Source organism: Babylonia areolata, chromosome 19 (genome assembly GCF_041734735.1).
Source record: "Babylonia areolata isolate BAREFJ2019XMU chromosome 19, ASM4173473v1, whole genome shotgun sequence".
Taxonomy (NCBI): domain Eukaryota; kingdom Metazoa; phylum Mollusca; class Gastropoda; order Neogastropoda; family Buccinidae; genus Babylonia; species Babylonia areolata.
Window position 1 is genome coordinate 55,015,661 of NC_134894.1, and position 16,969 is coordinate 55,032,629.

General features: G+C 46.0%; 1 protein-coding gene across 1 annotated transcript in view; it reads right to left on the minus strand.

Moving 5' to 3' along the window:
* Positions 1-3,812: 3,812 nt before the first annotated feature.
* The window catches only part of LOC143293861 (adenylate cyclase type 1-like), a 378,538-nt gene continuing 365,381 nt past the window's right edge, over positions 3,813-16,969 (minus strand). The window contains 7 exon segments of the mRNA XM_076605169.1: positions 3,813-6,986; positions 6,988-7,485; positions 8,074-8,198; positions 9,123-9,240; positions 10,218-10,316; positions 10,869-11,015; positions 15,860-15,979. Coding sequence (XP_076461284.1) covers positions 4,539-6,986; positions 6,988-7,485; positions 8,074-8,198; positions 9,123-9,240; positions 10,218-10,316; positions 10,869-11,015; positions 15,860-15,979 — 3,555 coding nt within the window. The 3' untranslated portion in view covers positions 3,813-4,538.

The window sequence follows — 16,969 nt, forward strand, 5'->3', positions numbered from 1 at the left end:
AAACGAAGGCAGTGTGCGTTACAGTTATTGTCTTGGTCATGCTAGTCATATTACTGTACCTTTTAACCATGGTTGTACCGATCGCAACATTCTATATAAAGTTTTACTGTGACTTTCTTTTCTTTACGAAAAGCACATACAGTCAATACTTTATTTTTAGAAGTGGTAAAACTGTTTCTGTTGATTATGAATAAGTCTTCAAAATCCTTTCTTCCATGCTTTTTCTCCTTCCTCCTTTCACATTTACTACAATAGCAAAATACATTTTAAGAGCATTCATTCGAGCATTGATTTATTCATTTATGTGTATTTATTTGTTTATCTATTATTGGGGTGTATCTGTTATAAGAGGGTAGCTGAAACCGAGCTGTGAAAGACATGGTGTAAGCTGTTTGACAGAACAGTGAGAGTGAGAATGGAACGGCCAAATGCTCGCCTCTTCATGTACATTCGCGATAAGCACGGTGGCTCCAATAAGAACAACAACATCAATGTGGAAATAAAATTAGCTTTGTTGTTTTCAACAGCTACGACTTTGCTATTGAAAATAGTGTAATCACTGCCAGAAAATGTACATTTATCATGCGAAAATCAAATTAATTTTGCTGTTTCCAAAGCTACGACTTGGCTGTAAGAAATACTGAAACTATCTCCAGAAAACACATTCGGTCTCGGTTACATAAAATATCATGGTTTTGTGGAACTAGCATCTCAACAAGTGCAAATCGATAACTTCGATTCAGAACGAGACTGTAGATCATGGTATGGCCATCAAATGATATACACATGCAAAGAGACGAATAGGTAGGTAGGTAACTAGTTTCTTTTGAGAAAAAAATCAATACTTTTGAGGTTGCATAATGATTTATAACTAGTTATGCCATCACCGAAAACGTCAAATCCCAGATCAAAGAATCACAGCCCATTTGTATAATTTTGAAAACAAGAGTTAAAACATTTATCTAGCCAGCTGTGAACGGGACAGAATACACCACCGTTTTTTTTTCTTAACAGTTAGATGTCTGCAAACTACTAGAACGGCCCTACCTTTAAGAAAAGAAGACAATAAAATAAATGCTTGAAGTAATCTATGGACATTCGAACGAAATCGTACCTATAAAGCGCATTCTGCTAATATATTTCATTATATAATGTGTTCTAACACCAGCAATGATGACAACAACACTAACATCATCAACACTATGACTAATGATATTGACAAAAACTACCCATGCGATGACTTTAAAAGTTAAAGGGAAAAGAGATGAAGATCTTGCGGTTGAGAAATTCCCATCAACGTGCTTGTATCAGCCATGTCCTGCCTTGTCTTAATAATGTCGAGGCAGTTGGAAAATAGACTTTGTCATCCAAGTGGTCAAAGCAACGAAATCTGCCACCCTCCCCCAACGAACAAACAGACTATTGATTCTTACCCTTCTCCCCCCTCCCCACCGCACACACATGTATACTCCTCCCATCTCGCATTAGCACAAAAGGCATAGCAGAGTTAATGAATATGACGAAGAGCTGAAGATGATGACTGTGAAAGTTAAGCACGCACCTGTTTGGTGGTTATTAATAAATGAGAGTAATTAATCAGCCCGGCTATACATTTTTTGTTTTAATTTTCATTTTAAATATTTGTTTGAAGCAACTACTGCTTCGTATACTCGCATAGTGTGATCCTTTTCTGCCCACTTGCATGTACATTCTTTCGTGAAAAATGTGTGTCAACTCAGTTTACTTAGCTGATCTGATTTTTTACACGTACAGGAGTGTCACTTTTGGCGTTTGCAATTAAACCTGATACTTCTGACTAGTCATCTGCAGTGGCACGGCTGATCTTATGAAACAGAATCAGAGAAGAGATTAAAAAAAAATATCCCTTAATCTATGCACCTGTCCATCTCCTTCATTCATCTGTCCATCACCTACAATGGGTATGTCAAAACACAATGAAATAAAGCACAAAAACATTTCATAAATAAATAAATCTTCCATCATTTCAGTCAGGGAAACTCAGTCTAAAATATGCACGCTCACACACACACACGTTCTCTCTCTCTCCTCTCTCACACGCACCATCTCTGTCTCTTGCCGCGGCGCTCTATACGATGGGTGACTTCAATGTAAAACACAACATCGTACTGAGTGTAAATAAATCGTAAAAAATAAAACTGTTCTTCTATCGGCAAGTCAAGAACAATGGCACCGTCAATGAATTTCAGAAGCATTGCCCAAAACACACGTAGACCTTTATAACATAGCACAGTCTATAGTTCATGTTACTTTCTGACCGACTGACCAGTACAGAATACGTTTTCTTCCATTCATTTGTTGACAAATTTGACAAGGTCTGAACACGAAAGCATTCAATCGATTTTCAATATTTCGCCATGCCTGCTGTAGATCTGCCCCCCAATCACCCTCTCACCCCCTCCCCCCAAAAGTGATATTTTCCAGTCCACAGTTTATTGCAGTGACTACCGTTTGTAGTGTTGCTTTCTGGTAAACTTAATCAAACGAAACCAGAGGGGAGCGCATTCACACGAACCACTGCACTTATTTGTTCCATCGGAAAATACTTTATCTTGAATCGAAGTATTGCAAATTACCATTCTCAGTAAAATACTGTTTCCAACGTGTTTTTCAGTTCACAACGGAGCATAGCAGTCTGTAGCTTTCACAGTGAAACGCTGTATTTTTTTAATTTTATAACTTATTTCTTTTTTTTTTTAATATATATTGCATTGACGGGTTGTTCACACTGTGTGCAGTTTCTTACACACTGCTGTTGTGATCACTGTGCAGCTGGTGTATCAATGTACTGGGTGACAGATGGTGCCCATCTGAATCCATTGCCACGTCCTGTTTAGTTTCTTGTCTGTCTCCGGCTGGCTGTTGTTGAGAACTATTGTCCTTAGTTTATTTCGCCGAACCGTTGCAGGCTACGCGTTTAGCATTTTCCACGAAGGAAAACGTTCAGTTAATCAACTGCAGCAAAACGTTGCATTGCATCACCTTGTCAAATTCAAAAGGGACATCACCTTTGATTGTAGTTTTTCTCCTATGACACGTCATCTGCAGCAAACTGTGCCTAAAGTTTATATACATCAACGAAAACGTTTCAAATTATTGCAAAGAAAAACCGAATTGAAGTATACATCGGTGAAATACTGTTTGTTGCCTTTGTCCGATGAACCAGTGTACCGTTGTTGTTGTTTCTGTTATATTACAGGAAACACGGGGGTTTATTTCGATGAGCTGAAATAGATATCCAGTTCATCAATGAAGACAATTTCAGGAAAACACTTGGTTCTGCGCCTGTGTTGTTTCCAGGTAAACACATTGGAAAATACAGGGAGAAAACATGTATCTTATTCAGTCGATATATTGAAGTTTACTGAAAGGACTTCAGTGAAATAGCAAGGTAAAAAAAACAAACAAAAAACGCACACAAAAAAAACACGACAATAAACCACACACACACACACAAACCACACACATAAAAGCCAAGTCGTGGTAGTTTCGAGTGATCTCGAGAGCTGCGGTCCAAAGAACGCAGATGATTTCAGTGAAGCACCTTCTGACGCTGACTGCAGTCATGCACTGTCCATATGCATTCCAGTCACAAAGCGAACCACACAAGTTGCAGAAGCTGCATGATCAGTACTGGCTCCTCAACCGCTGATGATCGCTCCGTCATTTATCAATGACCCGACTTCATTCATTAATGCTGACCCCATGAACCCAAATGCCTTAATTTTTGCGTGAAAATGTGTTAAGCGTAATAAAAAACAAAAAAAAACAACACCCAACTTATTCATTAAAAAAAAAAAAAATGTTTATAAACTGATCAATAAATTAATTTAAAAAAATCTTAATGGTGTGTATAATCAGAAACACTTCATTCACGAGCTGGCCTGACCACACGCACACACGTTGGTACGCAATGCACGTAATGTATAATCCATTCACATGGCGTGATTTGACTTTCATGCCTTGATTCGCATGGATGCTTTCTTTGGTTATCTTTAGAACTGTCTGGTACCTGACGATCATTCCACAGATCTAACAGCTGTGCCTACACATTGCCGATAACAACATCTTTGTCACGAAGCCGATAACAACTATTTTGGTCTACAGACGGCCAAACCCGACTACTTTTCTTGGAAGCTTCAGAACTTGCCAATGTTTAGTTACAATAAAAAAAACAAAAACAAAAAAAACCAGCAATGCTTCCAACAGGAAATGTGCAAAGTCTGCTCTTCTGGTACGTAGAATAATGTCGAAGAGGTTGTTTTTCATCATCATCTGGATACCAATCCCAGGAGTATAAAGTGCCAACGCACCATTGTTTGGTTGTTTATTGATCATCACGGATAACAGCGTGCTAGGCGAAAAAAAAAAAGTATTGTCTGTCAACCTTAGCGGTGGGACCCAAAAACAAAGGCTGATCCATGTTTTTTTGTTTTTTGTTTTTTTTTAAATCTAAAAGCTAGTTCCGTTCTACCGTCGTGCAGAGAGAGAGAGAGACGTCACACGTCAGTGATTTTCTTCTGGAACCTGGGCACGGGCATGTCCAGGCTGAAGTGGTCACTGACCGTGACGTCCTCCACGTTGACGTCATCAATGTCAAAGAGGTCGATGTCCGCGTCACTGATGGGGTCCGGGACGTAGAAGTCCTCGTCACTGGTGGTCCCGGGGCGGTAGTTGTCGTACTCGGACTCGTAGGCGGCGGAGCTGGAGTCGTGCGCGTTGATGGCGGGGTCGCTGCGGGACATCTCGCTGCTGGAGGCCAGGGAGGACATGCTGACGTTGTCCAGGTGGGAGGAGGGCACCTGGTGCTTGCCGAAGATGAGCGGCAGCAGGTAGGAGTGGCGAGGGTGGATCTTGGGGCTACCGCAGTTGGAGGAGGCGTTGGAGGAGATGTGCGAGCCGTCCTCGCGGTCGCTGGGGATGTAGTCCAGGCTGCGGCAGTGCCGGGGAGGCATGGTGTGGGCCGTGCGGCGCTTCACCTGGTACTGGCTGATCAGGGGCGGCACACCCCGCGGACCCAGCGCCCCTCCCACGCCGGCCGCACCTCCCACAGGCTGGGCCGAGTGCCGGTTCCTCCTCCTGCGCTCCATGTCCGCCAGGGACAGGTCCTGCCTGAAGGCGCCGCTCCTCACACGGACCTCCCCGGACGAAGATGACGGCGACTCCACTCCTCCCCGGGGGCGGCCAGAAGCGTTAGGTCCCGGCCCCCGCGCGGCGGCGCGAGGCGAGGGTGTGATCTCCTGGGGCACGGCGGAGGACTCTCCGGCCAGCTCCTGCAGCAGCTGGGTGAGGGAGGAGCTCTCCGGAGTGTGCACGGGGAACTTGGGGGTGGGCGGGCAGCGCGGGATGCTGTTGATGGTGTCGCTGGAGCGGGACTTGTAGCGGTCCAGGCTGTGGCAGGGGGACCCGAAAATGTAGTTAAGCAGGTCGGCGTCCGACTTGTCCTGGTATCCGCGCTGCTGCCTGGCGTTGGCTCCCCGGCCGGGCTTTAGGTGAATGGGCTGCAGCAACACGATGGAGGAATGGTCGCTCATCTGTCTGGAGCTGACGGAATCCCTTTCGTCCTCCGACGCCGTGAACGACGAGTAGGCGGCGTAGTCGCGCTTCATGAAGCTGGACGAGGGGAAGCTTTGCCTCTTGGATTTTGGAGACAGCATCATGCGGTTCTTGGTGGTCATCAGCTCGGGCCGGACACCGTTACTGACAGGCCCTCCCAATTCCTCCGCGTTCACACGGTGTAGGGGTAAGGACGGGTCCCCTCCTCCCTGTCCCCCCGCGGGCAGGATGGACATCATCTTGCCGTCAATGCTGACCACCAGGGCTGAGGTGCTTGGGGTTAACGTAGACCCTGAAGAGTTACTCTCCTTCGACCCGGAGGATGAACGACGAAGCACGTCCGACAGCGGCCTGGCGGGCGTTTTGGTTGGGGAGGGAGACTTCTTCTTGGGCCCCGCCGCCCCTCCTCCGTTGTTGTTGATGTTGTTTCCGTGTCCGCCTGACTTGCCCGAAGAGGTGTTGCTATGCTGAGAAGGAGTAGCTGAGTGCGAACGGTCGATGGGCTCTCGGTACACACCCGTCACGAACCTGTCCTCCGTGCTATCCAGGCTGTTCCGATCGGCCGGGGCTCGTGGCGGAGAACCGCCACAGTGACCGCTTCCTTCCACGCAAGCGTTGCCGTTGACGTCAGCCCCGGATGACGTAGTGGAGGAGTGGAGGCTGCCGCTGACGGACCTGAAGCACGGTCTGCTGTACTCCTGACCCATGCTCCCAATCTCTTTGGGGGCCAGCTCCTTGCTGGGCACAGCCGTGTCCTGGTTGTGAGCCAGCACGGGGTCGTCAGGGATCACGTCCTCCTGCACGGGCTTGAGAGAGGGTTGCCTCGGAGACAACGGACCCACCACGGGCATGCCGACAACAGCCGCTCCGGAGGGTCTGATCTGCTGGTAAATACTGACGCCACTGGGGCTCTGGAGCGCATTGAGGTTGCTCGGGGAGGAGAATGAGGTGGGCGGCGTCGGGGGCTTGGCCGCCAGGTCCGAGTTGACCCTGCGGATTGGCTGAATGGACGCCATGGAGGTCTTGGCCACGCTGGTGGGGCTGGTCAGCTGGCGCCCGAAAAGGGACGCGGCGGAGGAGGAGGAGGGGCCGTACTCCGCCCCGGCCCTGCTGGTGAAGAGGGCGGAGGACGGGGACTGGACATGGGGGTAGGGGGAGGCGTAACCCCCGGCACCTCCTCCCACAGGGGACGGGGAGCTGGCCAGGGAGTGGGGAGGGGAGGTGGGGGACTGGGAGTTGCTGTTCTCCTTCAGGCTGTCGAAGAGGGCGTTCTGCACCATGTTCTGGCGGACCCGGCCCGGCGGGGTGCCGGTGCTGCCGGCGCCGCTGTTGTTGCTGCTGTGCATCTTGATGTTCATGTAGTGCACGGCGGGTAGCTCGGGCCCGTCCCCCGGCCTGGTGGTGGTGGTGCTCGCTGGACAGCGAGTTGGTGCCGGACGACCCGCTCAGCTTGCGGGACGTGTTCCTGGGGCTGTCCATGGAGCTCTGCCGCTTCTTGTTCAGGCTGCCTGTAGGGGTTCCCAGGTTCCCCCTCCCGGAGTCCACGCTGGGAGGCCTCTCCAGCCCCGTCAGGGTGCCGTAACCTTGACCTTTGCCCTGCGAGGTCAGGGAGCCCTGGCGGAGGTTGTTGCCGCTGCCCTGACGCGGGAGGGGGCTGGTGTCCCAGGACTGGCGGGAGGAGGGCCGGACCAGGCCCGGGGACTCCGGGGTCAGCGGGGAGCGGCGGTCCGAGAAGGGGACGGCGCTGGAGCAGCCCAGAGGTCCCAGCTCCAAGGGTTTCCGGGACAGCAGGAAGTAGGTGATCATCTCCCCTTTGCCCTTCACCGACACCCGCCCGCGGCACCGGAAGTCGTACACGTCCTTCAGCGACAGGTAGACCTCCTCCGTCACCTGGGACAGCAGCAGTAACATCACCAGCAACAATGCAAAGTATCGCGGCTAGCAGCAGCAACACCCCCGGTAGCAACTACGATACAAGTCGCTGTTGACACGACGTTTTAAACTGTCTCTAATATAATCTACCGTCGGTAAAGCCAGCTGTTGATACTGCTACCACCATTACTTATTCTTCAGGTCATGCCGCTTCTCCTGCTTCTGTTGATGCTAGTGCTGATGTGATTGCTCGTAGTACTTTTAACTAATGTTTTTTGTTACTTTTATCTATTAATTCATTTACTTTTATTACAAACCTCCAATAAATACAAGTTGGCTACCTGTAAGGCAAAAACGGTTAGACACATAAGATATACCATTTCGTGGAAACGAGTTTAGATAGGCGGTTCGGAATTCCCATTAAGTAAGAAAGAACGAAAGATAGAGGACGAAAGACGGAAAGAAGCAGCTGCCACCACCACACCAACAACACACGAAACCACCCGCATACGCATATTCGTCCACACTGTCAGCAAATATTGACCCTGCAAATAAAGAGAAAAAGTTGTTTCATTTAGTAACCATCTTCTACATCCAGTTTCCTACCTGGATATGCTCCGGCTTGCCAGTGGATTCCATTCTGGAGGCGACATTCACCGTGTTGCCCCAGATATCGAACTGAGGCTTCCGAGCACCGATCACTCCTGCTACCACGGGGCCAATGTTCACCCCTGCGCAATAAGAGACACACATCGATTAATCAATTTAGTTTTGGTGCCCCCGTTTTTATTGTTACGTTATTTTTAGTGTGTTATTAAAATATATTTGACTGTGATCGAAGTATTAAGTCAGTCCCGTACTATATTTCTGCGCAGAAAGTCTACGCAAACAATTAGCTGTCAAGGTAATGCAGTGCATACTATGTAAGTCCTTGACACTGAGTGTGAAACACAGCAGCTTTTATATCCCTTGAGTCACTAAGAAAAGTTATCTATCCATTTTTTTATTTATTCGTATTTTCCTTTCTTTTCTTTTTTTTCTAAACACGAATCAGCTCCGTTTCAAACAAATATTTCCAAAAGTATTATTCAGAGTGACGTCCCGTTACAAGGCAGAATGTTTTGCTCCTGTTATATCAATACGATTTTCATTCTAAACACAATGATTTTGAACTAAAACCGATGAAATGACTTTTATTTATCATTATGTCAGCTTGTAACAAATCATTTAAGTGCAAAAATAACATTTTTTTATTTATTTATCAGACTTCGAGGAATGATGGTGTGTCCTCGAGATATGCGCTTAACTCTTTTATTTTTCTTCTTTCTTCGGCGAACGTTTGAAGCGATGGAAGGAGATTATTAGGCCCTGTCTTATTGTATCGAGTATGAATTCGGTACCCCTAACGGACTTTGTAAAATCTATGGGTCTCGGCAATCTTTTTAACCTTTATGACGAAACCACACAAAAAAAAAAAAAAAAAAAAAAAAAAAAAAAAAAATCCAACCCAACCAACCCCGCACATACGTCGCGGTAAATTAAACAAATTTCCTCCAGTCAACCACCTGAAATTGCGGCAGTAAAAAAAAAAACAAAAAAAAATTCCTCCTCCGAGCCAACCATATCCTCTAGCGCGCGCGTGCAGAGAGACTGACCGACTTTCATGGCGAAGCTGTTGTAGGAGTTCTCGTTGATGTTCCGCAGGCGGTCCTTCATGGCGAAGACGAACTCCACCAGGACCACCAGGAAGTCCCGCACTGAGCTCTCCGTGTCCTGGCAAGAACAACAAAACAACGTGTCCTGGCAACACGACAAACAACGTGTCCTGGCAACACGACAAACAACGTGTCCTGGCAAAACATGACAAACAACGTATCCTGGCAAAACATGACAAAGAAAGTGTCCTGGCAAGAACAACAAAACAACGTGTCCTGGCAACACGACAAACAACGTATCCTGGCAAAACATGACAAACAACGTATCCTGGCAAAACAAGACAAAGTGTCCTGGCAACACGACAGATAACGTATCCTGGTAAAACAGGACAAAGAAAGTGTCCTGGCAAAACGTGACAAACAACGTGTCATGGCAAAACATGACAAACAACGCGTCATGGCAAAACAAGACAAACAACGTGTCATGGCAAAACATGACAAACAACGTGTCCTTGCAAAACAAGGTGTCCTGCAAATCAAGACAACGTGTCATTGGAAAACAAGACAAACAAGGTGTCCTGGCAACAAGACAAACAAGGTGTCCTGACAACACGACAAACAACGTGTCCTTGCATATCAAGACAAACAACGTGTCCTTGACAAACAACGTGTCCTTGCAAAATTAATCAAGACAAACATGTCCTTGCAAAACAAGACAAACAACGTGTGCTTGCAAGCAAGACAAAGAACATGTCCCGGGAAAATAAGACGGACAACGTGTCCTGGCAAACATGACAAACAACGTGTCCTTGACAAACATGTCCTTGCAAATCAAGACAAACAACGTGTCCTTGCAAAACAAGACAAACCTCAGTTTACAGGTGTGTGTGTGTGTGCGTGCGTGCGTGACCGCGTGTGTGTATTGCGTGTGCATTGTACGAGTGCGCACACAAAATATGGGTCTGTGCAGAGTATTGTATGTTGAGTAGCGCATACTGACCGTGTTTATGTTGAGTGGAGTGAGTGTGTGTGTGTGACACAACAGCAGCAGGGGGACGGGGTGGGGACGGAGGCGGAGGAGCCTAAGGGACTGACCTCAATGAGGAGGTGGGGCATCAGGCCAACAGCCGCCATGTAGGTGCTGCCGATGGTCTTGATCTTGTCCACCGCTTGGAACTGGGGCTCGTCCAGGAGCTATCGTCATCATCGTCATCGTCATCGCCATCAACATTCTTTATCAATCAGCATTGTCATATTCATTGCTCACCACCATCATTATCGTCGTCATCATATACACCAAACACACACAACATATACACCACACATACACCACACACACGCACAAAACACCCCCTACCCCTCCCCACACTCACACATATATCACACACACACACGCGCGCGCGCGCACTCACACACACGCACGCACACCCCTTCCCCCTACACCACACACACATACGCACCCCGGCAACACATTCACACACGCACCCAGTCCTCGCACCCCCTCCCCCTCCACAAACACACACACACACACACAGAACACCTCCACCCACCCACCCACACATCATCATCAAAGTCCGCGATTATCTCGTTCAGCATCCTCGGGCACTCTATGCCCCCCACAACCCCCCCCCCCCCCACACACACAACACACACACACACACGCAACCCCCCACCCACCAACACATATACATCACACACACACACACACACACACACAGAACACCACCACCAAACACACACACACACCTCATCAAAGTCCGCGATGATCTCGTTCAGCACCCGAAGGCACTCCACACCCTGGTTGTTGGCGTCCAGCTCCATGTAGAAGTCGGAGAAGTTGGGGATGGAGGCAAAGCACACCGCGGCCCTGCTGTACTGCTGGCTGTACAGCTCCTGTGGACATTGGGTGCATATGTACATCAGCGTTAACACATACACATCAATGCCCTCTCGATGCAACATGTGTACATCAGTGTTAACGCATACACACCCATGCCCTCTCATTGCAACATGTGTACATCAGTGTTAACGCATAAAACATCCATGTCCTCTCGATGCAACACGTGTACATCAGTGTTAACGCATATAACATCCATACCCTCTTGATGCAACACGTGTACATCAGTGTTAACGCATACAACATCCATGCCCTCTTGATGCAACACGTGTACATCAGTATTAACGCAAAAAAAGATCCATGCCCTCTTGATGAAACATGTGTGGTAATCAATATTAACGGATATATATTAGTATACACGTTTGTCATCTTGATGTACACCTCATAGGGACACATGACGCGTGTGTACACCAGTATTAACGCATACACATTCAGTATTAACGCACACACATCGGTATTAACGAATACACATCCATGCCCTCTTGGCGTACTGTTGGCTGCACTACTCCTCTGGGCATAGGACTCGCGTGTACATCAGTATCAACGTATGCACATAATCAGTAATCGTGCCTACACATTCATGCCCTCTTGAGGGGAAACCAAGACGCGTGTGTATCAGTATCAGCATCAACACATACACATTCATGCTGTAATCATGCTCTGCTGGCTGTACAACTCCTGGGGATAGAAGACACATACCCACAGCAGTAATAACGCATTCCATACGCATTCATGCACTCTTGTATTTCTCTCTCTCTTTTTTTTTTTCTCTCTCTCTGTCTCTCTTTTTATCACGACAGATTTCTCTGTGTGAAATTCGGGCTGCTCTCCCCAGGGAGAGCGCGTCGCTACACTACAGCGCCACTCATTTTCTTTTCTTTCTTTTTTTTTTTTTTTTTTTTTTTTTTTCCTGCGTGCAGTTTTGTTTCTCCTATCGAAGTGGATTTTTCTACAGAATTTTGCCAAGAACAATCTTTTTGTTGCCGTGGGTTCTTTTACGTGCGCTAAGCGCAAACTGCACACGGGACCTCGGTTTATCGTCTCATCCGAATGACTAGCGTCCAGATCACCGCTCAAGGTCTAGCGGAGGGGGAGAAAATATCGGCGGCTGAGCCGTGATTCGAACCAGCGCGCTCAGATTCTCTGGCTTCCTAGGCGGACGCGTTACCTCTAGGTCATCACTCCACCTTGATGTACAACTCCTGACGCATGTGATACTGAGTATCATCATACATGCACAATCATGCTGTGTACTTCTGGCTATGTAAGTTCTACGGGATACAGGCCGCGTGTGTATCAGTGTTAATTAAAACTCACCTTTTCCCTCGGCAATAAGTTCAATTGTGGCGGGTCCACTTCCTTTGCGTTAGCTGTGCTTGACTAAGTGTGTATACATATGTGTACATAACTACATGCATGTATATGAATGTGTATTGTGTGTGCGTGTGTTTATATAAGTTTGTGCCTGCCTATGTGTGCGTATGTGTTAGGGTAGCTGTTAGATACACATGTATGTTAAAATTTGTGTGTGTGTAGTTACATTTTGGTGTGTGTATGTAACGTAGATATAATGTTTTATGTTAACAAAAGCGTTTTTGTAAAGCACCCAGAGCAGATTTCTGGATAGTGTGCTATATAAGTATCCATTATTATTATTATTATTATTATTATTATACACATTCAGGCCCTCTTGATGAACTTCTACGGGCTGTACAGCTCCCGCGGACAGTGGTGATGAGTTTCAGTTTCAGTAGCTCAAGGAGGCGTCACTGCTTTCGGACAAATCCATATACACTACACCACATCTGCCAAGCAGATGCCTGACCAGCAGCGTAACCCAACGCGCTTAGTCAGGCCTTGAGAAAAAAAAAGAAAAAAAAGAAGAAAGAAAGTAAATAAATAATAGATAAATACATAAAAAAAGAACTACTACTACTACTATTATGTATAAGGCGCAAAACTTCATGAAGTCAACTATAAGCTTACCAAAATAAAAAGTAATAATAATAATAATAATAATAAAAATAAAATAAATAAATAATAAAATAAAATAAATAAATAAAAAGTGGTGATGAGAGGTGATGATGTAATCATAATGTACTCACGTTAGCGCGTTCTGATGTTTGGAACGCGCGGGCGCGCGCGCGAGCGCGTGTATGTGTGTGTGTGTGTGTGTGTGTGCGTGTGAGTGTGTGTGAGTGTGTGTGTGTGTAATGATTTCGTATAAACAATTAAGCAACATAAATCTTGGATATCTTTCACTGTAAAAAATATTCCCATTTGATCGCCACGAGACCTTAAAGGGAGGAAACATAGTACCCGATGAGTTCAAACAACGGAATTATTTGCCTCCCTTTTTCTCACACTCCCTCCACCGCGTCTCTCTCTCTCTCTCCGCACTGATCTCTCCCTCTCTCTGTTCGTAAAGCGACAATAAACCGAGTGTAGAGATATCATTAACATTTAATTAATCACCGGATGAAAGACTATGGATCTCTCTCTCTCTCAAGTAATAAAGAAAGATTGGTCAATTTAGTTTGTAACGTGGCACTGAACTAACCGTATCATACATACATACATACATACACCCCGCGTTTCATGTAGACAGGACGACAGCTGTTGTTTATTGATTGACACAGGGAGGATATAACTTGGTCAAAATTAAAAAAAAAAAGAAAAAAAAAAAGTGACAACGTGAGCGCAGATGTTTTTTTTTCGCAATGCCCCCCCCCCCCCTCCAACTCCCCGCCTCTTCCCACCTTTTTTTTTTTTTGCCCCGCAGTCTACTGTCTACTTTGTTTTATTGGTTTTTTTTTTTCCTTTCTTTTTTTTTAAGTGATATGTCGTTCAGATCAAGGGCCAGGTAGCGACACACGACTATCACGAGCTGTAGGAATGTGACACACACTGCATGCAAAGGAACTGACAGAGATGGCTACAGGCTGTTTTATTATTCCCTTCCTTCCCCCGAATGTACCACAAGCCATTACATAACGGGTTAATTATGTCATTGGCATTACTTTGAATTATTGTGTGTGATGACTGTGTATGTATGTATTTGTGTATGTATGTATGTATGTATGAGAGAGAGAGAGAGAGAGAGAGAGACAGAGAGAGAGAGAGGACGGTAGTTGCTTTTCTTCCAGTTACGTTTTCGAATAAAGACCAGAGCAGTCGACACAAAAAGCCTAAGACAGGCAGAAAAATGCACGCAGACACAGACAGACAGTTTGTTAGACACATATACATACGCGCGCGAGCACACAAATACACACACACACACACACACACACACACACACACACGCACACACACACACACGCACACACACAAACACGCACGCATTAAAAGCAAACAAAACACACAGTATAAAGTAAACTTATATCTATATCTGTCTATCTATCTGTGTGTGTGTGTGTGTGTGTGTGTGTGTGTGTGTGTGTGTGTGTAGATTTAAGAAAATGTATATATATATAAAGCTAAGAATAGCGTTAATCCTTCCATCCCAACTGCCATCCATTTCGCTAGTCGTTCATGCATCCGTCCATCCAGTTATGTTAAGTAGCAGCCAAAGTGAGTCATCAATTCAACTTCTGTGGTTAAGGCATGCCCTGCCACAACAAACTCCACTCACCCATCTCTTCCATCCATCCACCCACATATCCATCAACCCATCCACACAACCTAAAAAACACATCCACCCACCAACCTATCCACCCGCCAAACTATTCACCCACCCACCACCATCAAACCTATCCACCCACCCAACCAATCTATCCAGCCAGCCAGCCAGCCACCCACATGAACCTATCCACAACCCACCCACCAAACCTAAACCCACCGAACCTATTCACCCACCCATCCACCCAGAGAACCTATCCAGCCACCCATGTTCCTGTTCTTGTTGCTTAGTGTGCAGCCGACCGCACAGGGTCATAATTATCAGGACTGTCAAACCATACAAATGCTCAACCGCGTCAACACAAAACTGTCACATTTACATCAACAACAACAAGAACAAAAACGAACACAAAACACACACACACACACACACACCAAGACAAACCCACAAAACACAGTTCACGACATAGTGTTCCAACCATTTAGCTCCTTATGGCAAATAAGACTAGGTCATGCTGAGGACGCCAGCCATTCCGCTTCAGTTAATTCATCATCCCCAGATTACGAAAAATCGTAAAAAAAGGGGAAAAAAACAAAAAAACCAAACAAGCAACAAAACAAACAAAAAACAACAATACTTCAAAGCCAAACAAAAAATACATAAAAAAAGTTCATAATAGGCAAATAACACTGCAGAATGGGTAGCTGGTGCCCCATCCCAGATCCAACCACCTAGCCACCCACCGAACCTACTCACCCACCGACTCATCCACCCACCCACGCAACGAACCTTCCCATCCAACCACTCACCCAAACTCAAACACACACTCGCACCAAATCAATGTTTTCCATACCTACCCAATCAACTCACTCTTAACCCATCAATCTACCCTCCTTCGTCACACACACACACACACACACACACACACACACATTATTTCTGTTGTTGTTGTTGTTCTCGGTAGAATTTTTGTGTATTTCTTGTAATTGTTTATTTCCATATATCTTTTCCAGACCCCCACTTCCCCCATTTCTTCCTTTTTAAATTAAAAAAAATTTTTTTTTCTTCTCTTTTTTTTATGAGGGCAGGATGTAAAAAAGCTGTATAAGCTTATTCTTTTACCCTCAATAAAGATCATTTTGACTTGACACTCACACACACACACACACTCACACACCCACCCAGCCACCCAGTCAGCCACCCGATCCATGTCCTCACCATGTGACTGCTGTGCTGGTTGTCGATGAAATGTGCGGCCACGTGCGTGGGCAGCAGGTTGCACAGGATGCGGCGGTTGCTGTTCTGCAGCTCCACCATCTCGCTCTTCTCCTCTGTCGCCTGGGCAGCAACACACGCGATTGGATTGAAGTGTTCAAGCTGGGTTTTTTTAAAATTTTTATAGAAAAAAACATTTTAGACACTGCTAATCTCTAATGCCGACTGTGCTAAAGCCCTCTTTGGCCGAGAGAGTGGTGGGATGACACTTTCCACTATAGTGGAGTGATGACCTAGAGGTAACGCGTCCGCATAGGAAGCGAGAGAATCTGAGCGCGCTGGTTCGAATCACGGCTCAGCCGCCGATATTTTCTCCCCCCTCCACTAGACCTTGAGTGGTGGTCTGGACGCTAGTCATTCGGATGAGACGATAAACCGAGGTCCCGTGTGCAGCACGCATTTAGCGCACGTAAAAGAACCCACGGCAACAATAGGGTTGTTCCTGGCAAAATTCTGTAGAAAAATCCACGTCAATAGGAAAAACAAATAAAACTGCACGCAGGAAAAATACAAAAAAAAAAAAAAAAAAAAAAAAAAAAAAAAAAAAAGGTGGCGCTGTAGTATAGCGACACGCTCTCCCTGGGGAGAGCAGCCCGAATTTCACACAGAGAAATCTGTTGTGATAAAAAGAAATACAAAATACAAATTATTCACATTCTGGACGATATAATTGGGGCAACAGTTTCCTCCTCTGCTGTTCTGATGGTCCTAGTCGGACACGACTGACTATCAAAAAAATTGCTGACAGGTAACACACATTATTACTATACCGCTTATCTGTCTTTTTGTTTTGTGGGCTGATGTTTTACACAATTATTTGCAAAGGTCAGGCATCTGGAGCCAGTTGTATTGCTCGGACGGAAGAGCCTAGTACGGTCGTAACCCGCTGGTAAACTGTGTGTAGTATGGAACTGGCCAATGGCGTAGTTCGGTCAACGTCAGTAGGTATTTAGTCACGTGTAACTGTCACAAAGTTAGAACCAAGCAATGCAACTGGCACCTGCTCCTTTAAAAAAAAAAAAAAAAAAAAAAAATGCAGCAGATTTGATGTTG